Source organism: Ictalurus furcatus, chromosome 11 (assembly GCF_023375685.1).
Source record: "Ictalurus furcatus strain D&B chromosome 11, Billie_1.0, whole genome shotgun sequence".
Taxonomy (NCBI): Eukaryota; Metazoa; Chordata; class Actinopteri; order Siluriformes; family Ictaluridae; genus Ictalurus; species Ictalurus furcatus.
In genome coordinates, this window is record NC_071265.1 from 19,238,439 (window position 1) to 19,262,015 (window position 23,577).

General features: G+C 41.5%; 1 protein-coding gene across 6 annotated transcripts in view; it reads right to left on the reverse strand.

The window, feature by feature from the left end:
• Positions 1 to 2,230: 2,230 nt before the first annotated feature.
• tox2 (TOX high mobility group box family member 2) overlaps positions 2,231 to 23,577 on the reverse strand; it is a 114,694-nt gene continuing 93,347 nt past the window's right edge. For 2 of the 6 annotated variants that reach the window (XM_053637050.1, XM_053637049.1), the window contains exons 5-10: positions 20,308 to 20,541; positions 15,345 to 15,575; positions 10,505 to 10,585; positions 7,208 to 7,597; positions 6,559 to 6,695; positions 2,231 to 4,879 (exon numbers count right to left, since the gene is read on the reverse strand). In XM_053637050.1, coding sequence (XP_053493025.1) covers positions 4,837 to 4,879; positions 6,559 to 6,695; positions 7,208 to 7,597; positions 10,505 to 10,585; positions 15,345 to 15,575; positions 20,308 to 20,541 — 1,116 coding nt within the window. In that variant the 3' untranslated portion in view covers positions 2,231 to 4,836. The remainder of the gene's footprint in view (positions 4,880 to 6,558; positions 6,696 to 7,207; positions 7,598 to 10,504; positions 10,586 to 15,344; positions 15,576 to 20,307; positions 20,542 to 23,577) is intronic. The other 4 variants (XM_053637052.1, XM_053637051.1, XM_053637054.1 and 1 more) reach the window with 2 other exon arrangements.

The window sequence follows — 23,577 nt, forward strand, 5'->3', positions numbered from 1 at the left end:
TATGGAAATGAATAAACACAGATACAAATCTCCATGTGCAGGAACCCCTCTGGCCTTAATTAATCTTTCAATACACTGTAAACAGGTAATTATTGGACTGCAACACTTTATATTATTTGCTTCATCTTTTCCTTTGTTGTGTTTTTATGTATTTATTTATTTATTGTTTTTTTTTTTTTTTTTTTTTTAAAAACTGGCATCATTAATGCTACTTTATGTGTAATAGAAATGTTGCATGCCGCAGCTTTAAAATATATTACGCAATACATGTATACATATCTTCACATGCTGAACTCCTACTATATTCTTGGGTTATGGTATTATTATTATTATTATTATTATTATTATTATTATTATGTTTTATGTTTGTATTTCTTCATTATTAGCCGTAGCTGAGTAGCTTCTATTTTGGTGATGTCCTCTAAAACTGTGAGAACCAGAGTTAACTCTGTAGTTTCAAAGTTTTGACTCATACTTCTGATATGAGTTAAGAGAAATCAGTTGAGGCCCAGGAACACGACTGTTATTTCAGTTCCAACATGGCCACTCATATGGTTTATCAGGGTGATGTGGGCTGTCGAGAGCTAGCAGCACCATAAAAAAAGAAAGAAAAGAAGAGAAAAAAAAAAGGTTAATGAACTAAGAAGCTTTTGTTCGTTCAAACACAACTTCCTGCCACCATAGAGCTGTGTGTTATAGCTTTATCTACACAATCTAGACACCCACTGTGTCCCAGTTACTGTGTGCTTAACAAACACAGGTGGTGCACAAGGTGAACTCCGCTGAGATTCTCCATCTTCCTTGAAGCTTTGTTATTGAAATGTAGCTTCTACTCGGAAATATTTATCATTAACTGTCAGCATGTAAGGGCTTTTACAGTTTTGCATTACATTAACATTACATTAACAAACGCTGACATGTAAATATCACCGAATGATCTTCTCTTCATCACAACATTGCAGATTTAACTTCTTCAGACTTACAGTCCTACTGTATGATTTATGTTCAATGCGTTTTCATAAACAAAGCCATGCTACAATAGCTACAGCGTTATGATTTCTGCAAAATTCTCAGAACCAAAACACCCGGCACCTTATACAGTTACCACAGTTATCATGCAGGTTGCAAATTCTGTCTTTTGAAACTTTTTTTTTTTCTTGCTGAATCTAAGAAAGAAAGAAAGAAGAAAAAAAAAAACGGAAAAGGAAACATCTTATAAAAGGAAGAAACTGAAACTCTTTTCTTGTCAAATCCGCCCACGTTTCCTGGGCCTGTTCGCACTCGTTCTCTCTCTCTTTCTCTCTCTCTCGCTCTCTCTCACTCCCTGACTGGGCTATTGTTAAAGAGAAGAAATAAGAAAATGAAGCACAGGATTAAGACCATGCCTTACATATGGACTTGCTCTGTTAAAGACTAAAAGCAGAAGAGTTACGTACTGTATGTGGCTTTGTTAGATTAAAATGTTGACGTGGAAACTGTAGCCCATACGTTACACGACCACTTCAAAGAACGAAAAAAAAAAAAAAAGGCCAGACGGGAGAGCAAAAAAAAAAAAAAATAAATATATATATATATATATATATATATATCCATCTCCTGTCAAAGAGAGTGTTAAGTGCACGTTGTACCACAAAGTTAAGCTGCTGCACGAGTGGAAAGTTCCTCTCTAGCGAGTAAGAAACGGCCTCTTTGACTACTTTAGATCTTTTTGTTCATATGTCCATCTCTTGCACCTGCTCATGTCTTTTTACTTTTACACTTTCTAATAGTTATTATTATTAGTAGTAGCATTATTTTTTTTAAAAAAATACCGTTTCAAATGGTTAGTAGAGAAATCATGGTGCAGAGTTTGCTATTTATTAAAGACAGCAGGCTTGTTCACATTACACAAGCGCAGTAAAACATGGGTGTATTTGCAGGTAAACAGTAGAGATAAGCTAAAGGTCTTTCATTACATTAACAATCACACACACACACACACACACACACACACAGAAAAAGCTGAAAGCACAAATATTCACCAAGAAGCTTATTAAATCTATTGCGTCAGTGTGCAGTGTACGTAGCAGAAACCGGTACAGAAACATTCTGTATGTGAAAGTGTATGTGAGAGGAGACACAAACACAACGGCTACAGCACGCACAGAGCATTTCTTGCCTTCCAGCCCCCCCATTATCTTGTGTTTCATTAAGAATGTATGACTGCGATTTCCACATAATGTGTGTCATAGCACGGAATGGTGCTTCAGGTTTCCAATTGCTCAATAATGATCTATTTGCCAATTCAATACTAGCAGAGGTGCCTGGTGTGGTATGAATAAAACATATAATGGCGTTTGGGGAAGTGGGGTGCTCAGCAATCCTACAGTATACTGTAGCTTTCATTTCACACTATGTTGCATAGAAAAAGCATCAGATACTTTATAGAATATCAAAACTCTGTGGACGTACAACCTCTATAATGCATTTGTTTTAATCAGACCGTATATGCTGTAACGTCTTATTAGTTATTCTTTTTTTTGTTTTGTTTTTTTTATTCCTGTGCAGGTCGTGCAATTCGGCATTCACGTCATGTATTCAGAGTTCAACTAATTCGCTCTCGAAAATTATTTCTATTTAGTACTAACTCAGGTTTATGTGAGGTGAAAATGAGCAACCATTTATGAGATTGTCTTTTATGAAAAGATATTTGAAACAGCGTGTGTGTGTGTGTGTGTGAAATGTGTTTGTGTTTGTAACCGCATTATGATGTTTTGAACGAGATACGAAATAAATAAATAAATAAAGAAAGACCATTTTATTTCACCTTTAACATTTTTTTTTTTTATTACGGACAAATGAAACCAAAAAGATATAGTGACACAAAATTACCTGGCTGCAAGGAAAGAATAGGCCAGTATCAAAAAGTAAAAAAACGAACGAACAAACAAACAAACAAACAAACAAACAAACAAACAAAAGCAATCTTCATCAAACCAAAAAAGCACAAAAAAAAAATCCAAACGAAATAATGTAGTTATATGCAAAAATGATCTCATTTTGTTCATAAATAGATAGGAAACCTGTTAAACAATTAAATAACTGATGGGCAACTTGCAAAAAAAAAAAAAAAAGGATAAGTTGGTAACAATTTAAAATAATTATAATTACTGGCTTTACAAATAAAATAACTACAATTGGCAGGTTTGTACACAAATTAAATGTCTTAAAAGTTTTTTTTTTTAACCAAACTAAAATATTATGCTACAGTGAAAGAAAAAAAAAAAAAAGCTTGACTAAATGATCAAATGTATTATTTTTTTTCCCACAAAACATAAGGATGAGATCAACACAATATAACACCTAGCAAAGCTACTAGAAAACTATAGACCCACTGTTGTTTTAAATGTGTGCTGAAATATCTCACATTGAGCACGGTTTAAATTCACCTCTAAATGTTGCACTGGTATGGATTCATCAGTCAGACCAGGCCAAAAGAACGACTCTGATTGCCTTTAAATGAATGCCTTTGTTTTAATACTGGGGTGGGGGGTGGCGGGGGTGTGTATTTGAGATAGAGTACAGTTCCTGTAAAACCTGGCCCCGTTTTTCATCCGTCTGAAATGTACAACCTGAGATAACAAACAAAGCCAATCGAATCCTGAACCAATTTCGGTTCTTAAAACAAGCCTGTTTGGAAAAATGTTACAAGCAAAAGGCCTGGGTCAGGGTTTTCTGCTAATTTACACGGTCCGAGCTGCAGTTTTTGCAGATCCCGAACGGAGACGCGGGTCATAAAGTTTGTAATGGTTTTGAACCATCAATCTTTATTCGACAATCCACCAGTGAGCACAGATTTAATGCAAGATTGTGTTCGTGTGAAACACTCCTCTAATATCTGCACAGGCTGATCAATTTTTCAACACACACACACACACACACACACACACACTCATTTGCACACATTCCAGCACACGCTCATAGGATACCATTTAAAATACAAATTAATGAATTATAAGTCATATTAAAGAAGAAAAAATATCTGGACTTCATTTTATTTTATTTTTTTTTCTCCAATTTTGATCCCAAAAAAAGTGATATTTACAATCACACTGTGACAGATTATTAAAGACCTATTAAGGTCTTTAAAATTACAAAAAAAAAAGAAAGAAAAGTTATTAAATGTATTTATCTATTCACCTGTTTCTTTTTTTTCTTCTTCTTCTTCTTCTTTTCTGACCTTACTAATATCTTTTCAAAATTCACAGAGTATCAGATGGACCTACAGTAAGATGTTGGTCTTTAATGACTTCATCATAAGAGTATTTCTCTACAGTACAGGACCTGTTATTGGCTAAAAAACAAAATAAAACAAAACAAAAAAAAACAACCAAAAAAAAAAAATTGTAGCAAGCAAGAAATAAATAAAAGAACAAACGAGGGCATGAGAAAGTAATCGAGAAGAGGAAAGCTTTCCTCTATTTTAATTAAAGCTCGTTTGCCCTGAGGGCCAGGTTTATGGTAGTTTGTTTAATTTTTCCTTTAATATATCTATGTTGTTTTTTTTTTTATTATTATTTATTATTTATTTTTTTTTGAAATTCAGAGAAAGTAAGAGTGCTCTGGAAGGTCTCCAGTGGGAGGCCTGTACATTTTAAGTGCTTGGCAAAAAAATGAGAGGATCACTAGTAGTCTTCAGAACACGCGTACACATCCTTCTAAAAACGAATGAAAATGACACTGAGTAAAAACAGAAGGTGACGGGGGAAAGGGTGGAGAGGTGTAGGGTACTCCCTGGTGTTGTTTCATCACTTTTTTTTTGTCACACATCGTCTTTTTGTTTCTTCTCCATTCACTTCAAGTGAGGTAGAGTGGCTTGTCCCTGCCTATCATGCTGCCACTGCAAAAAAAACCAAAAAAACAATTTAAGTCTGACAACATTCATAGCTCATACACTTCTACAAAATAGGATCATCCAGCGAAAAATCTTGATAGCCATATTTTATGCTGTCCAAACTACTCCAGATGTGAACGTATAAACGCGACTCTTCTGCTTTCAGGCTTTTTTTACACGAGTCTGGACTTTGTCAGTCTCTCAGATTCTCGGTCAGTCGTTTAAACACAGTTCACCTATGGGCCGGAGAGCACACTCTCTCAGAGCACAGGACAGGAAAAAAAAAAAAAGGACATAGACAAGGCTGCTGTGCCATGGTATTTGAGGTCTGGTGCTGCTCTATCGCATTAACACACAGGTGTATCTGATAGATTACTGTAAATACTGAAATATATCAGCTGAATAAGCACAGTGTAGAGTGTAGAATGGTTGCTTCAAGTCTGTCTCAAGCACACATGAACACCCTGAACCACAAGTTTTAATAAAAGGGTTTGAAAAGTGCTACAGTATGTTGTTATTTCGATAGGCCGTTATTTTTGACTCAATGTTATTTGGAATTAGTAACTCATTATTTCGAGTAAAGGTGTTCGGGGGGGTTGAGGTCAGGACTCTTCCACTCTAACTTTGGCAAACCACGACTTCCTGTTTGGGCCCCTTTAGTTCTAGTGAAGGGAAATTGTAATGCTACAGCATACAAATCAGTCCGTACAGAATTTCGCGGATTTTTATTTTAATTTTTTTGGTGATTGTTGTGGCCAAAAATGCTTGATTTTTGCTGCGGCTTTTGCGCTTTTTTAAAATTTTTTTTTGCGGGAAACTACTTGAATCGGCGAAATTGCAGTGGTTTTCTTTTGCAGCGATGTTTGTTGGTAAATAAGACCTTTTAGCTGTACTCGAATCGAAGACGGTGGTGACATCACATGATGCGTCTTGACCCGAATCTGTGGGAAAATCTGCGGTAATTTAGAAAAATTGCAAACTCCTGATATAATGTTGCGGAGTTTGCTTGAGTTTGCGTTCGTTCCAGTGCTCGCAAAATCGCAAATCCTGGAGGGACTGACAGTCTACACACCTGTGTGCTTCCGACTTAGTGGCCACAATTTGGGGGAAGACCCAATGTGAAGATATGGATATAATGGTTAAATGTCCACAGATATTTTTAGCCTTATAGTCTAGATTTAATGCTCGGTCATTCACTGAATGGTCAAGGTTTTTGACTCCTAACCCAGAATTCCATACCGGTCATAGCCATCATTTTGACTGTTTGAATTTGACATTCTTATTTATTTACACAATAACCTAGTGTCCATTATATTAATAAAGCATCCCTATCGGCGTGGTTGAACCTAAAGCGTTTATTACACTCAAACTGTTGAACATGTCAACGACAAAATTGGTCTAATTTAACCGACACAGAAAGAAAACAGGCCATGTAATTGGAAATGGTAAAAAACTACCAAATTTTGAAAATTCAGCGCTGCTTAAATATCCTAAATGGGCAGAAAATTACAATATGAATTATCACCCTACAGATATTAAGCAAATCACTGCTGTCTAAAGGCTTGACTGACGGGGGGGGGTCAAAGAACTGGGTTCAGTATCTGATATGGGAGTGCTTTTTGTTTTTAAGAGTCATTGGAAGGGAAGAATCACACACACACACACACACACACACACACACACACCTGCAGTGGTTTCCTCCACACTCCCGATTGCAGTACTCACTGTCCCAGTCAGGGTTCTGTCCCACTGGGTTTGGAGCTCCAGGAGACTGAGAGCCTCCCACAGTCTTCTGATATTCTGACTGTAAGTGGGAGAAACCCTGAGAAGAGAGACAGCGAGAGGCATCTTCATTAACTATTACATTGAAAGGACTTCAAAAATTGGATTTTTAAAAAAAACTTTTTTCTTTTTTTTAAATCAAATTCTCCAAAAGATGATGAGCAATTTAGAAACACAGGAGGGGAGAAATGCAGCTACAGTTTGACATTCAATCTTCTAACTGTAACCTCCTCCTTGGGCCTTAAATGTTTTTTTCCCTCCCCTTTAGCGGCTTTGCAGAAACGTGCTAAGCAGACAGAGAGAGTTTCTAAAATCAGGCAGTTTCACTCGGATTCACACGTTGCACGTCTCTGCTGATTCAGATGACACCTCAGCGCACACCTTCCTCTCACAAAACAACACAGCAACCGAGCACGCCTCTGCCCCGAGTCAAAAACATCACACCTCATTACAACATACTGTAATCACACACCGCTGGAGACCTGGCTCGCTCTGCACTCTAGCTAGTATGAGGTTTTGCTTTGAAAACTTAATATTGTGCGCGAAACTAACCTGCTGGCCTGGGGCCGGGGAGTGGAGTGAGGCCTGAAGGCCCATCTGGTGAGAGATGATTGGCTGCGACTGGACCTGCTGCATGCGGATTGGCTGGTTGAGGAGCGAGCCCTGGTGCAGGGAGAGCTGCTGGTGTAGAGGGGGGCTGATTTGGAACGAGGCTGGAGGGGAGGCACTGAGTGCGGGCAGCATGGCCGAGCGAGGCAGCGCATGCCGGGGTGCTCCGGCCACTGCGTAACTCTGTAGGTCGGTTAGAGGGAAGGGACTCGGGCCCAAATAAGGAGAGGAAGGCTGAGGGGGCACACTGTACAGCGGGGGGTTAGGGGGCATCATGTGGGGTGAGGGCTGGCTGGACTGGGCACTTTTACTCTCCACTGGGTCATTGTAGGTCTGACAGAACGAGACAGAACAACAAAATCAGATTAAAAGGGAAATCAAAAAACAGAGATACTTTAATTATACGACGTGTTAATGTCAGAACACGTTTAAAGTCAAGACAACGCAAACAGTACACAATGTAAAAACGCATGCAAGTATGCTAGCAAGAATAATGCAATAACACGAACGGACAAAATGTCTTACCTTAAAAAAAAAGCGTTTGTTGATAAGAACTATAAGAACTAGGCTATACAGAGAGCTATACAGGCACAGCAAATCTGTGTGTCCAAATAACTGCCATTTATTGTTTGCTTATTGGCAGCGTTTAGACTGTATGATGAAAAGCTGGTACTTTCATTAGCTGTCACAGTAACTGGCATGATCTACGAGCGCAGCTCTCAGATATACGGAACTGTGCGAAAGACATGATCGATATGAAAGTACAAGGTGGAGGAACGGAGTGATGCATTTACAAAAAAAAAAACCCAAACCCCCACGGAGAAACAAAAATAGGGAAACTATGTGAGCGCGGCTGAGTGTGTTTGAGCGTGTGTATGTGTGTGTGTGTGTGTGTTTGACAGAAGTCACCTGCTTCTAGAAATTTCCAAACAAATCCATCTTAAAATTAAACAATGGGACTTGGAAGTGCTCCAGGAAGTCATTTTTTAATATTGCTACACCACATCGCTTTAAAACCCCCGGGTTTACGTACACAAACCCTCTGATGGATGGATATATGGACAGAGGATTTCATTTTATTCGCTTAAGCAGCTCACGTGTCACGAAAACAGATTTTGCAAACACGATTTTCGGTAAACTATCTCTGTGAATTCGCCGCTGTTTTCTTTTCACATGTTTACAAGCGAGCTGAAAGACCACGCTGCGATCGGAGTTTTTCCGCAGTTAGCCGATGTGTCTGGAAGAAATGCTAATATCTCGTTTGACATTTGTATTATGCCTGAAGAGGGAGGAGGGCCTCCTTTAAAAATGGCTGCTTTCACTTGGCTCTCATAATCACCCAACATACATTTATCGAGACAAAACCCTCACAATAACGTATTAACGTACAAAATGCCGCCAGGTGCATACCCATTCCGAGAGCCGCATAAAAGCTAGCTTCTTCAGCCACGCGCACAATCACGTCTCTCTTTCAGTTTAGTTCAAGTACGCTCTCTACAACCTCTCTGAAGAGATATATGAAAAATAACATCCTTTAAGAACAACAGTGATTTTCTCGACATAAATATATGTTTCGAGCCTTGAAGACCTTGAATGTGCTGTGAAGTTTGGTGGTGATTTCATTTTTTTTTCTCATCCCCCCCCCGCCCCACATTCCCCCCTCCCCCAATTTTCTTTCTTTTCAGTGCCTGCTAGTTCACTGATGCATCAATCAAAGTGTCTGCGAGAAACAGATTTTGACGAAATATTTAATTATGCGAGACGAAGGACGAGAAAGGCGTTTAATAGGAGCTGCTGAGGGAGGAGGGCTTGATGAATACACCATTCATAGCTTAATCAAGCCTCTTGTTTTGGGCCAAAGAGCTCAGAGAGAGAAAGAGTGAGAGAGAGAGAGAGAGAGTGAGAGAGAGAGAGAGAGAGAGAGAGAGAGAAGTATAGAAAACGAGAGAGAGAGAGAGAGACAGAGAGAGAGCGCGATGCACAGAGGGAGAGAGAGAGACAGAGAGGGAGAGAGAGAGAGAGCGATGCACAGAGGGAGAGAGAGAGACAGAGAGAGAGAGAGATGCGCAGAGGGAGAGAGAGAGAGAGAGAGACAGAGGGAGAGAGAGGGAGAGAGAGAGACAGAGGGAGAGAGACAGAGAGAGAGACAGAGAGAGAGAGAGATATGCGCAGAGGGAGAGAGAGAGACAGAGGGAGAGAGACAGAGGGAGAGAGAGAGACAGAGAGAGAGAGAGAGAGATGCACAGAGGGAGGGAGACAGAGGGAGAGAGACAGAGGGAGAGAGAGACAGAGAGAGAGAAAGAGATGCACAGAGGGAGAGAGACAGAGAGAGAGAGAGACAGAGAGAGAGAGATATGCGCAGAGGGAGAGAGAGACAGAGGGAGAGAGAGACAGAGAGAGAGAGAGACAGAGAGAGAGAGATATGCGCAGAGGGAGAGAGAGAGACAGAGGGAGAGAGAGAGACAGAGAGAGAGAGAGAGAGAGAGAGAGAGATGCACAGAGGGAGGGAGACAGAGGGAGAGAGACAGAGGGAGACAGAGAGACAGAGAGAGAGAAAGAGATGCACAGAGGGAGAGAGACAGAGGGAGAGAGAGAGACAGAGGGAGAGAGAGAGAGAGAGAGAGAGAGAGAGAGAGATGCGCAGAGGGAGAGAGGGCGAAGGTGTTTAGCATGAAAATGCAATTTGCGTTTTTGAAAAGGAAAACAATGGCTGTGAAATTAGCGGTATGAAAATGGTGTGTTTTATTATGTAGATGAAAATACGCAATAAAACGATCCATTACACAGATACTGTTCAAACCACCCTGAGACGAAATGCTTTCAGAAATGAGAAATCGGCTATCGATCTATGGATTATGCATATTTCTGCCATTATGAAATTGAGTAATATATCAGTTCATGAAATCTAATGGATGAGCTGGGGGAAAAAAAAAACAACCCCTTCTCCCACAACCTTAATGTATAATGTATATTATTCTTATAGAGAAAGGAAAATGTAAGCTAATGCGCACGCACGCACGCACGCACGCGCACACACTCCACTCACTCTCTCTAAGAGGACTGTTTGGGGTCTAATTTTGCATGGTGGTGCATCCACACACACATACACACACACACTCCCTTGACAGCCCCTCCCAGGGGATTCTCTTGAATTTCTCCATCTAATGTATAATATAGCTCATCCCCCATCACCACTGACCCGTACATATCAAAGACATGACCCCCTCCTCCTGCTGTTACCTTGGAAACCAGGCTGGCTCGGTACGCTGCCAGGGCCTTCAGGTACTCCTTCTTAGCCGCTTCTGTTTTTCTCTTATACCCCTGAGAGAGAGAGAGAGAGAGAGAGAGAGAGAGAGAGAGAGAGAGAGAGAGATAACACAACAGTGGTTAGACACACACACAGTGCAAGTCTTCAGCCATTTGACCTGAGCCAAGGCCATGGTCAGTGTCATGTCAACCACATTAGATGCTCTGTGTCAAACATATTTAAAATATTTTTTTTTACCCCACTCATGAAAAAAAAAAGAAGCCAGATGAACTATTTTCTCTCCCTTCGTCTGGGATTATTGTACGAAACTCCGTCACAGGAGTGTAATTTCATCAACTGTGTCGTCCCCAAAAACCCGGCCCAAGACAATGCAAAAGGAAATCGGTTTCAGCATTTCTGCTGGAGAGTCCATTAAGAAGGCACATCGTTCTATCAGAGTGGGTGTCACATCAAAGGAACAGCACAAAGAGAGAGAGAGAGAGAGAGAGAGAGAGTGAGAGTGAGAAAAAGAGAAGAAAAGACGGCACGGTTTAACAGGGAAGGCAATCTATAGCAAAGGAATGAAGTCTGAGAAATGGCGAGATTGGAATGTAGGCTAATATAATGGCATGTCAATCATTTTCCCCGTCCGCAAAATTTTTTTATTAAATAAATAAATAAATGCAGTGAAATTGAGGAGAACAACAGCGGGACTTTAGCTGATGAGTGTAAATATGGACAAAAGTTGTGGACAGACCGATGTCACATTGTATCGAGGGCAGCAGCAGCAGCGTGGTTTAATTGATGAGAAAAACAACATTAAAGTGATGAGCGTGGCAACAGCGTTTAAACTGATGAGGAGAAACAGTGGTGCTGCTGCTCTCCAGGGAGCTTGTTACAGCGCGTGAGTAAAGAAAGGAGAGCAACATGATTTAAACATTTACATATGGCTGGGCCTGGCTCTGACTGCTATACTGTAGATAGAATTACCATTAAGCTTTAATGCCATACATGCTGCTACTGGGAAACGCGCACAAACGCACGTGTAAAAACACAACCGAACAGACGCTGGCGTTCAACTTCGACCTCACTATACGCAGTGGCCAGTGTTCACAAGAATAACTTCCTCACACACACACACACACACACAGAAAAATCTGTCCTATCTGATTATGCAAGATTATGCAAGCTGAAAGTAGCGGACAGCGACTGCCGAGGTTAAGGTAAAGGCCGTCCGATCGCTGGCTTCGTTGATCCGCGCCGTACTAGCTTCCTAAAGCTGACGCAAAAACAGCAAACAAACGTCCCGGGAACCTCCGCGCTAACGAGATGATTAGTCTTAAGCAGTGATAACGCAGGCTCCAAGTTTGAGTCCCTGCGTTGCTGACAGTTAAATATTGAACGAGGTTGTATGGCTTTTGTAATAATGAACTCTCGAGGAGCTCCCGGCAGCTCGGGTTTCAAATTAATTTAACCCGAGCTAATGAGTGGCTCTAACGACAGCGACTCTTAAATAAATTAACACGCCTAAGGATTTCTAATTATTCCAAAGTGAGCGGATTCATTAGCAATTGAAGCCGTCACAGAGAGAGAGAGAGAGAGAGAGAGAGAGAGAGAGAGAGAGAGAGAGAGAGAGAGGGGTCTCGAGGAATTAGAACTAACAAATGGGGACCTGCTGCCTGTGTGAACGAGCACCATGTTGCCTTCTTAATCCCGACATGGCAGGTGGCCCCCCAGCAGAATTAGCTGGTAATTGTATCTTAATGAAATGTTCTTGTTTGATAACCGGTTAATTATGGAAGACAATAACTTGCGGAACCTCCTGACATGAAGAAAGGGGCGTATACCCTCGGGGGTGTGTGTGTGTGGGGGGGGGACAGAACGAGAGAATTAAGGCGTGAGACAGAGGGCCTGATTTGTGCTCACACTACTTAGGGGTAGTGTAGTGCTGGAGAGCTCTGTTTCAGGGGATGCCGTCGAGGAAATACGGGAATCTCTCGTCGAGGCTACGCTGAAGTGTCTCGTCTAAATCGCATCCTGCGCCGTAGCCGTAATATTTCCTAATCTCATAACCGCAGCCGTGCTGGGAGAAACTCGGAGCCGACGGTAAACTGATGACGGACTATTTCGCGCCGTTGGCTGCCGCCGTGGTGCACCTTCACAGACACGCGGCGCGTTAATGAGGCAGACTGTGAAGCGAAAAAAGCACTAAATCCCATGGGAATTAATAGAAAATGGCAGGGCTGTTAAACCTCTGCAAGACAGCAAAGTAGATTAAAAACATAGAAAAAGAAACCAAACATGTAAAACATGCGTGGATAAGGCTCAAGGACAACACCAACGTCAAGCACCAAAACCAAAACAAAAGAAGGTGCTGAAAAGGCAGGCTCTATTTGAATCGCTTGACGTCGTGCGCTACGTTTGTACGTTTTCCAACTGACGCTACATGCTTCATATTTATGCTGTAAAGACGCTGCAACACTGATTGACATGTTATTGCTTCTACACACAGTATAAACACAGACAGCATGGGCCTGCGTTATAGCTTCCTGGTCGTCATGTTTCCGTGTCACTGATTCCTCAGTGATATAAGAGACGGGTCAGGGCTAAACACTCAACAAAATGACAGTCCTGCATCGGAGATGACGTCTATCAATCATCTGTTAATGGGCCGTCCTGCAGGCAGATAAGAATCGCTGGGCTCTTCGCTAGTCCATGGCTTCGTGAGGATGCTGGGGATAGAAACGCACCGACTGCACAAACTACACAGCGTTTCCCTGACAATATCCATCTGAAGATTATTTCAGAAACAGATGCTGGTCATCAAATATATACTGCGAGGATAAAATGTAAGTCATCTTCCAGGATGGTGTGGGAAACATATCTGAAGTCTTCTGAAAAAAAGCGCAATACAGCAACTGAAATATTTCAGATATGAAGATTTAGGATAGAAAAAAACATTAATATTAATTAGTTTGTCTACACCGACACAATTTTATATTGATAAAAACTATAAAGATTCATTTCGGTCGGTTGTACTGGCATCTGTATTATGCGTTCTCTCTCTCTTTTTTAAATATATTTGTGTGTTTCGTGTTATAACAATAAAAATATATAATCACAAAAACCAATTTTGTGAAGAAAAGATTACATTGAAGAACGATGGAAAGAATTATTATTATTATTATTATTATTATTATTATAAACTTTTTTTTAACGTTATTTGTTTCATAGGGCACTGTAGACGATTGACAGCAGGTGATGATGTCATCAAAAGATGACCTGGCCTCAGTTTAATCATCATGGAGATCAGCGCACTGATGACCTCAGCAGCTCCACTGATATCAAACAGATGTGTTCAAAAAGTCACGGACAAAAGGGTGGGGGGGGGGGGTTGGTGGAAAAATCAAATCCGCTCCATTCTGATGGAAAGGATATATTGTAATGATTTTCAGGAGGGAAAAAATAAAAAACAGCAAAACATTGGGCTTCGCAGTCCAAGGACAAACCATTTCCCCAGCACCATTCTCAAAAATGATGCAGTGTGATGACAAGGAGAAAAGGGACACAATCATGCACATACATATATATGTGTGTGTGTGTGTGTGTGTGTGTGTGTGTGAATGTCATGGGAGACAAAGGGTTAAGAAGCACAAACAATAACATTTCGGAGAGCAGATGTCCTTGAGGGAGAAAAAGAAGGGCGCTGGGCGATGGCTAATCTTGTATTCTCAGCATGATCAAATCACCAGGCAACAGATATAAATAAAAGGGCCCAGGAAATGAGGAATTCACATTCAAGGGTGTCAGCGGCAAAATGAAGATTCATGGTGAAGAGGGGAGAAGGGAAGGAGGCAAAAATTAACTGCACATAAAAGGACACAGCAGCTCTCAGAGAAGAAGATGAAGAAGAAGAAGAGGGAGAGAGAGAGAGAGAGAGAGAGAGAAATATCACATGGCAGAAGGGTGAGTGCTCTGTACTCCGTCATGGAGACAGGTGCTTTTATTTGACATGCAATAGCAGGCCTTTGTTATGGAGGATATTCTAAAAATACTGTGGCCCTTCTCTCTCTGTCTCACACACACATCATCACTCTGGTTCATGTGCAGCTCATTACTGACGAACACACACACACACACACACACACACACACACACTAAGTTAGTCTTAGTGAGGACCTTCTACTGACATCATTATTAATGCAGCTAATTAATGTACTCTTACTTAATTAATGCTATGCTACACTAACCTTAGCACTAACCTTAAGCTCAGTAACCAGTAGGAAACCTTTGGGCTTTTTTTTTTTTTTTTTTTTTTAGATTTTTAAATAAAAGCTACAGATTTCGTTTTTTAAAAATTCAGTTTTCCTTGTGAGGACCAGCCAAATGTCCCCACATGATCAAAGCTGTCAGAGATTCCTATCCTTGTTGGGACATATAAAACATGTATACACACACACACACACACACTAAAGTGGATTCATGGTAAACTATCTGATTAAAAAAAACTTCCAGCGCAATTGTGTACTATTTATATAGACATACGAATGCCCTTTAGCTCTATTACTATCATCATCTTGTGCTCAAACACTAAAAAAAAAAAAAAAAAAAAAAACCCAGAAATGCATCTGCATAGTAAGAACAGTTCTGCTCTGGCACACCTCATTAAGTCCACACCACAGCTGTTCGTTAGCTAGAAATGTGTGTTCCAGCTGGGGGAAAACGTCCTATAGACATCCAAGACCCTTTATGTTCCAATATAAGACCTGGCATTAGGGTGGCCAAATAAAACAGACAGAATCCTCTTACAGAAATGACAGGGAAACTCCTCACCTGCTTCTGCTCCTCTCCCAAACTGTCCCACATGGAAGCCACGATCTTGGAGACGTCTCCGAACGTAGCGTTGGGGTTCTGTCCCTTAATGGCCGCCTGAGTGTCCCGGAAGAAGAGGGCGTAGGCTGAGACGGGCTTCTGAGGCTCGTTGGGATCCTTCTTCTTCTTCTTCTTCTGAGGCTTGGGCTTGGGCTTCATCATGTCTGAGGAGGGTCTTTTCTCCCCCGTGATCTTGGGGAACAGGAGGAACAGCATAAGGATGTGCATACACACACATATTATATATACATATATATATATATATATACATATATATATACACACAGTAAAACCATTGTATCTGCTGTTTCAGTTACTATGGTTTCACTTAACCGTGGCTAACTGTGGTCCAAAATAAACAGAAATGTTCAAAAATAGAGTAAACATTCATAACTTAAATTGCCCCATTCTGAGTAATGTGATGGAATCTTGTGCATTTAATCAGCCCTTTGCCAGTGTATCCACGCTGTATAAGCTACGCGGCCAATAGCAGTCGTCTCGGTAATCAGATCAGCTCTCAACGTATCGCAGTGTTTGTGTTCAAGTGTCCCTTATTTTGCTGAAGAAATGACACTTTGCTACAATGTAAAGTAGTGAGTGTACAGCTTGTGTAACAGTGTAAATTTGCTGTCCCCTCAAAATAACTCAACACACAGCCATTAATGTCTAAACCGCTGGCAACAAAAGTGAGTACACCCCTAAGTGAAAATGTCCAAATTGGCAATATTTTGTGTGGCCACCATTATTTTCCAGCACTGCCTTAACTCTCTTGGACATGGAGTTCACCAGAGCTTCACAGGTTGCCACTAGAGTCCTCTTCCACTCCTCCATGACGACATCACGGAGCTGGTGGATGTTAGAGACCTTGTCCTCCTCCACTTTCCGTTTGAGGACGCCCCACAGATTCTCAGTAGGGTTTAGGTCTGGAGACATGCTTGGCCAGTCCATCACCTTCACCCTCAGCTTCTTTAGCAAGGCAGTGGTCGTCTTGGAGGTGTGTTTGGGGTCGTTATCATGCTGGAATACTGCCCTGCGGCCCAGTCTCCGAAGGGAGGAGATCATGATGTGCTTCAGTATGTCACAGTACATGTTGGCATTCATGGTTCCCTCAATTAACTGTAGCTCCCCAGTGCCTGCAGCACTCATGCAGCCCCAGACCATGACACTCCCACCACCATGCTTGACTGTAGGCAAGACACACTTGTCTTTGTACTCCTCACCTGGTTGCTGCCACACACACTTGACACCATCTGAACCAAATAAGTTTATCTTGGTCTCATCAGACCACAGGACATGGTTCCAGTATTCCATGTCCTTAGTCTGCTTGTCTTCAGGCTTTCTTGTGCATCATCTTTAGAAGAGGCTAACTTCTGGGACGACAGCCATGCAGACCAATTTGATGCAGTGTGCGGCGTATGGTCTGGCACCGACAGGCTGACCCCCCACCCCTTCAACCTCTGCAGCAATGCTGGCAGCACTCATACGTATATTTCCCAAAGACAACCTCTGGATATGACGTTGAGCACGTGCACTCAACTTCTTTGGTTGACCATGGCGAGGCCTGTTCTGAGTGGAACCTGTCCTGTTAAACCGCTGTATGGTCTTGGCCACCGTGCTGCAGCTCAGTGTCATGGTCTTGGCAATCTTCTTATAGCCTAGGCCATTTATGTAGAGCAACAAAACTTTTTTTCAGATCCTCAGAGAGTTCTTTGCCATGAGGTGCCATGTTGAACTTCCAGTGACCAGTATGAGGGAGTGTGAGAGCCATGACCAAATTTAACACACCTGCTCCCCATTCACACCTGAGACCTTGTAACACTAACAAGTCACATGACACCGGCGAGGGAAAATGGCTAATTGGGCCCAATTTGGACATTTTCACTTAGGGGTGTACTCACTTTTGTTGCCAGCGGTTTAGACATTAATGTCTGTGTGTTGAGTTATTTTGAGGGGACAGCAAATTTACACTGTTACACAAGCTGTACACTCACTACTTTACATTGTAGCAAAGTGCCATTTCTTCAGTGTTGTCACATTAAAAGATATAATCAAATATTTACAAACATGTGAGGGGTGTACTCACTTTTGTGAGATACTGTATATAATAAACTCAGTAGCAGGTCTGATTTTAATACACCTTATCTAACAGGCAGGTGTTGTGAAATTCAGTGTGCTACACACAACATCTGAAACTAATTTTCCCCGCATTGTTCTTGCAGTACCAGATAATGGATGAAAGATGAAGAAAGCGTTACGAGAGTCAAACATTTATCACTCTTACAGTGTTCATTATAAAGAAAATTCACCCAAACCTATTTAAAACACAAACTCAATCTCCTCTGCTTAGATTTTTGGGTTTTATATAATAACCACCACCTTGCGGGAAAAAACCCCCAAAAACAACAAACCCAAACAAACAGAGAAACAAAGCTAATGGAGGTCAGGGAAATGAAAAAGTAAAAAATAAATAAAATAATAATAATAAAAAAACAACAAACAAAAAAAACCAAACCCAATTATTTGGAATGACAGCCACTCAGTTACATGGCTTCAAATGAACAGTAATGTACTTGTGATTTTCGTAGGCTATTTCTAAGAGACTCAAGACAAAGGAAATATAAAGATCAACTCGTCCTAGTTTCGTACCTGCTTCTGAAACTGATAATGAGGTTCTAGTTGTGTTTGACTATGCAAATGTGAGATGTCTTTTATCTGCAAGCATTATGAAATAAAAATGGGATACACTGGAACCCAGTCAATGCTTTCACTCAAGCTCTGTCTGAGTAATCTGCTCTGACAGGTTATGGACAATGTCTGTCTGTCTATCTGTGTGTGTGTGTGTGTGTGTGTGTGTGTGTGTCTCTCTCTCTCTCTCTCTCTCTCTCTCTGTCTCTCTCATACACACACACACACACACACACAAAGTTAAAAGCCCTGGAAAAAGAGATCTGAAATATTCAGGGCAAAATTGATTTCTCTACCATAGGCCAGGCTGAGCAGGCATCGTTAATGTCCCATTTGAATCAGTGCTACATGGCTTCATCTCATGTCTGACGCACACTGATATTTGTTTCTTCTGCCGAAGCAGTTGCACGTTTAAAACAAAAACAATTTCATTATTCAAACGAGTGGAAGTGCAGAGAGAGAGAGAAAGGGAGAGAGAGAGAGTGACAGAGAGAGAGATAGAGACAGAGAGAGAGAGAGAGAGAGAGAGAGAGAGAGAAAGAGAAAGAGAGAGAGAGAGAGAGAGAGAGGCAGTGACATGTTTCAGTCGAAGTACAGAATACAAACCAATGAGTGAAAGAGGTTTCTGGGGCAGCGGTAGATTTTAGGGCGGCTTAAGAATTACACAGTCCTCATTATTCTCATCAGCGCCACTGCAGGATTCGTTCAGAAACAGGTGGAGTACCATGAAACTCTGCTTGATCAGACATTCAATACTTTTGCATAGCCATACATTGTGTTAAGTGTTAAATTAGAGCTAGAGGGAGTGAGGCTGAAAGGGAGGCGTGGACTCAGTCTGTGGCTAAATCTGGTGGAAATTAGCACGAAATGCCAAGATCGCTTATAGGATGCATATAGAACGAAGATCACTGGCAACGCTATGTTGAAAGTAATCATTTCTGTTGGCACAGACATTATGGCTGACATACAAATACACGTTTGCATGCCAAAAAAAAAAAAAAAAAGACCATGTCCAAACATGCGCTACATTTGTGGACGGTGAAAATGCAGAGAAATATATGAATATGAATGTGTGTGCAACAGTATGTACTCGCAATCACATGTGGTAAGCATGAGCTTTTATGTCCTCATTCACCCTTCATACTGCACAGCTGCAGATAAATATGCAAAAGTAACCCCCCCCCAATTGAGTTATGCTTCTATTGTTTTGAGAGGAGTGTGGCACGTGTGCTGAGAAAGAAGCTGGAACAGCAGCCAACAAACACGTTATTACGGATGGACCTTTGCTCGTTAAAATCTGTGATCCTTTACATACACGTATCCGAGCACACACACACACACACACACACACACACACACACAAACAACCCCTTTGGCTCAAAAAAATTACTTCATGCATTAACATGAAGTAATCTGTTTGTGTGTGTGTGTAAGGTGGGTTCACTACAACTTTGCCTTCCAGTAAATAACATGCTATTAGGAGACAATATGGCGTCATTGTTCTTGTTGTCAACGATTCTTTGCCACAGTAACAATACAGCTGGTTTGAAAGGATAGAGAACATTAAGGACGTGAAAAGTTACGCAGACTGCAATGCACCTACAATCTGCCAACTTTTATTAGCGAGAGTCAAATGGTCTAAAACAATGTAATTTAAGCATTGTGCGAGTTAATTCGCCCTTTTTATTCCGGGCTCCAATTAAGCGCGACGCATCACGATAATGAGGGACTTCTAGCAGACAGTGCATTAAATTAAATTCCGACTGACACTTTCAATAAAGGAAGAGACTGACGGACAAGCAGGAGTAATCGGATTTCTAGGACAATAAAAATAGAGAGGAGAAAAAGAGAGAGAGAGAGAGAGAGAGAGAGAGAGAGAGAGATAGAGAGAGAGAGAGAACAGCCAGCATGCTTTGGCAAAGAAAAGAACAAAAGGCAGTTGTATGTGAAGCTGAATTGCTGTAATTTGTAAACAATCTAAAAGAGGCCTCTTGCAGTAAAAGCATTTGTCAATCACAATTATTTGCACACAAACTACAAAAAAAAAAACAACCCAAAAAAAACAACAAGCCTAAATCCTTTACAAGACAGAAAATCACCTAACGTTATGAACAGCTGCTTAAACAACAATCCTCTAACACATAAGTCTGTACATCCTGCCTTTGCTAAATCCTAACCCTCAACCGTATAAGGCAACTGTCACTTCAAAGAGAAACACGGTCCACCTCCCTTCCTGTACCTTTGCGTGGTAATCTGCTTCCTCTTCCTGGGTGGAGTTCGAAGGGGAGGGCGTGGCTGACTGACTTCCCACGGACGAGGGGGAAGCGTAGGTAAAGGAGCCTCGGCCAATCCGAGAGCTGAGCTGGGACAGAGCGCTCATGGGATGGGGCAGTATCGTAGGAGGAGTGTTTAGCTTGGGGGCATGGTGGGCACGGGGGTAGTGCCCGCTGTCTGACCCGGCCAGAGCCTGCATCTAAAGGCAAGAGAAGAAACCACACTTTACTAAGAGCTAATCAGCCAGATCTTAACTCACCCTGAGTCTTTTTAACCTAACTACAGTCATGCTGCTAAGGCAAATCTCATCCACCGTTTCTCCGTGGTGGGAAAACAGCCGGTTCGTCCCTTCGGCAAAGAGGTCTGGCTAAACGCTACGTCCCTGGCACTATCCGGGATTCTGTAGTACGGGCTAACGTGCACTCCACACCACTTCTCAATACAAGATGATATCAGTATCTGTGTGAAAGTCAAGAGTGCTCACTTTCTCAAGGGCTGGCTTGGAACGGATGAGGATGTGAGCCAAACCAATACTGTGCGTGTATTCACTCAAAGTCCTCCAAAAAAAAAAAACAACCTCCATAAAAAAAAAATAAAAAATAACATAACCCACATCAATGGTGTCCTTATTAAAAAAACGAGTCCTCGAAACCTTAAAAGAATGCACACGTGTTAAGTAACACTGTAACGTTTACCTCTGGAGGTTCTATTCAACATTTGAATTCATGTAGTATTCTACTTTCGCACTGACTGATCTGATAAATCAAACACAGAGATCGCATAGATGAATACCAAGTTTACAGTAAGTCATTTACCGCACTTGTTTTCAACATGACTGTCAAAGGCACCAGAAAGCCGCTATACCATCAAAGCTTATCTTAAGGCAATCAGAGAGCGACCACAAAAGAAAAGCATCATCTAATAACAATTGAGTTTTACACACGCACACACAATATTTTAGATGTTGAAGAAAAACAGGTCACAAACTAGCACCTTTATAACCCCTCGTAATAAACTACAAACAAGTGCAACAATTATCGGCAGCATAAAAGACGAGTATCTGTTTCATATAACATTTTACAGTGCTTCAATTCTGCCTCCTCGGCTCATCTGACTCCACTGTAGGCAGCACATCCGTTCATTTACACATAAATAGGAATACTAAGTGTAGCACCAATCCCCCCGCCAAAATTTTTTGATGAACTAGCATTTATTAGTGGCATGCAACATTCATGTGCTGAATAATACATGAGATAGAAACTTAAAGTGATCGATGAAGTTAGAGACCTCGAGATAGGGCGACTCTGCGTACACGCTGGTTAGAGGCGCTGTGATCTTTGCCGGGCCTGTAATCGCGTTAATTGGCCTCAGCAGAGTCTCCGCTAAGAGTAAGAGCAACACGCTGAAACGGAGCGGGCTGTCCCGGTGGTAGCGGTGCTTCCGGTTTGCTGTATTTACAGGACGTTAGATGCTTTCCTCGCTGCCGATGACAAAGAGGGAAAACCTGAACAAAAGCAGTGCTTTTTGCATTTCAAATTTGCTCATGAAAACCCTTCCCCCCCCCCTTAACCCCCCACCCCCCTTCCTCCTCCTCCCTCTGAGGCTGAACACAACCTGAAATCATATTTCAAAACCACCATCACTTCAAATTTCAAACAAGACGAAATAGCTTCTGTGTTGGAGAAGGAGGAGGTGGTTGGGGGTTAAGGGGGAGACGACGGAGGGGAGGGGAGGGGAGGGGAAGGGGGGGGTGGAGTTGAGAGAATGAGAGTGAAAATCAATTCATTTTCCATCTTCAGTCGAGTTGCTCTTTAAGAACTTCCACAAACCAAGAAGCATTGAAAAACCAATTAATCAAACACGAATGGCCTATCATAGCTACTGCAAGCCTATTTCCATAGCAACAGCCTCGGGCTAGAAGCAGCCGCCGTGCTCTTTAATCTGGGCACACTAGAGCTTTTTTTCTAAACAACAGAAGAAGACAAGAGAGCAGAACAGTAAAGAACAACGCTCACCTAACACAAACTCAGCGCTCCTGCTCCGACCCATGATTGTAGCTGTTTTTTTTCTCTTTTTTTTTTTTTTGCCGTGGGGACAAAAGATATCTTCGGTTCTCCACTGTCAACAAGCAAAGTACCAATCTATCCCAATCTCTCTCTTTCTCTTGCTCTCTCTCTCTATAAAAAAAAATCTGAATAATTTATGGTATTTGTTTCAAAACTGGCATAGAAGCACCATGATTTAAATTCTGAATATCATTTCAATGGCATTGACTTGAATTACAGCTCCCATTGCCTGCTGGATGGACTGCGGCTCCAGTTTATAGCAGGAAGTGGAACACACACTTCATCTGTTATATTATAGGCAAGATTCTAGATACGGGATTTTCCTTATTTTATCGGGTAAATATTTGAGACAATTAAGCATATAAATACAAGACATCGTTGCAGAAATTCGTTCTACGTTTCAGCAATAAAATACGCAGAATATTAAATATTGGGACTAATCAGGGATTCAGATTATATTGATTTGCGATAAAAGGCCTGACAGCACAATTTCACTGTCCTCTGAACAAGTGCGATTATCCTTTATTTCTTCTCATATTACAAAGCCATCACTTTCATATCTCGTATTAAATAAGCAATTTCGGAGCAGGCAAATTGGTAAACAAAGCTGTGTTTCATGAGAGTGTGCACAAGCCTTTTGTTTAGTATCTCATTTGCTTTCAATTCATTTTCAGCCATGAATGGGGCGAGAGAAAAAAAAGAAAAAAAAGGAAAAGAAATAAAGGCACAAACCTCTGCGACAACAACTTCTCTCTTAACTACCAATTTCGGCGAAAGATCAGTCCGTGTGATCATTACACAAACACTATTTCTTGCAGCGGCTGCTTCCCATACGTTTAGCGTAGGCACATGTCAAATATTTGTTTTCATCACTGTCTGCTGTTCTGACAGACACGGGGAAGGAGGGGGGTGGTCTGGGGTGTGGCAAATAAGAAAGTGTATGAGAGAAAATCGGGGGGATAGAATGAAAAAGTGAAGTGGCTGACTGAGACACAGACACACACACACACACACACACACACAGACAGTCAGAGAGAAAAAGATAATGACTGGGAGAGTGGATAGGAGAGAAAAAGAGAGACTGCTCTCTCTAACAGTTATGAGAGAGCGATAGAGACAGACAGTGAGAGACAGAGGTAAAAGGGAGAGAGAGAGAGAGAGAGAGAGAG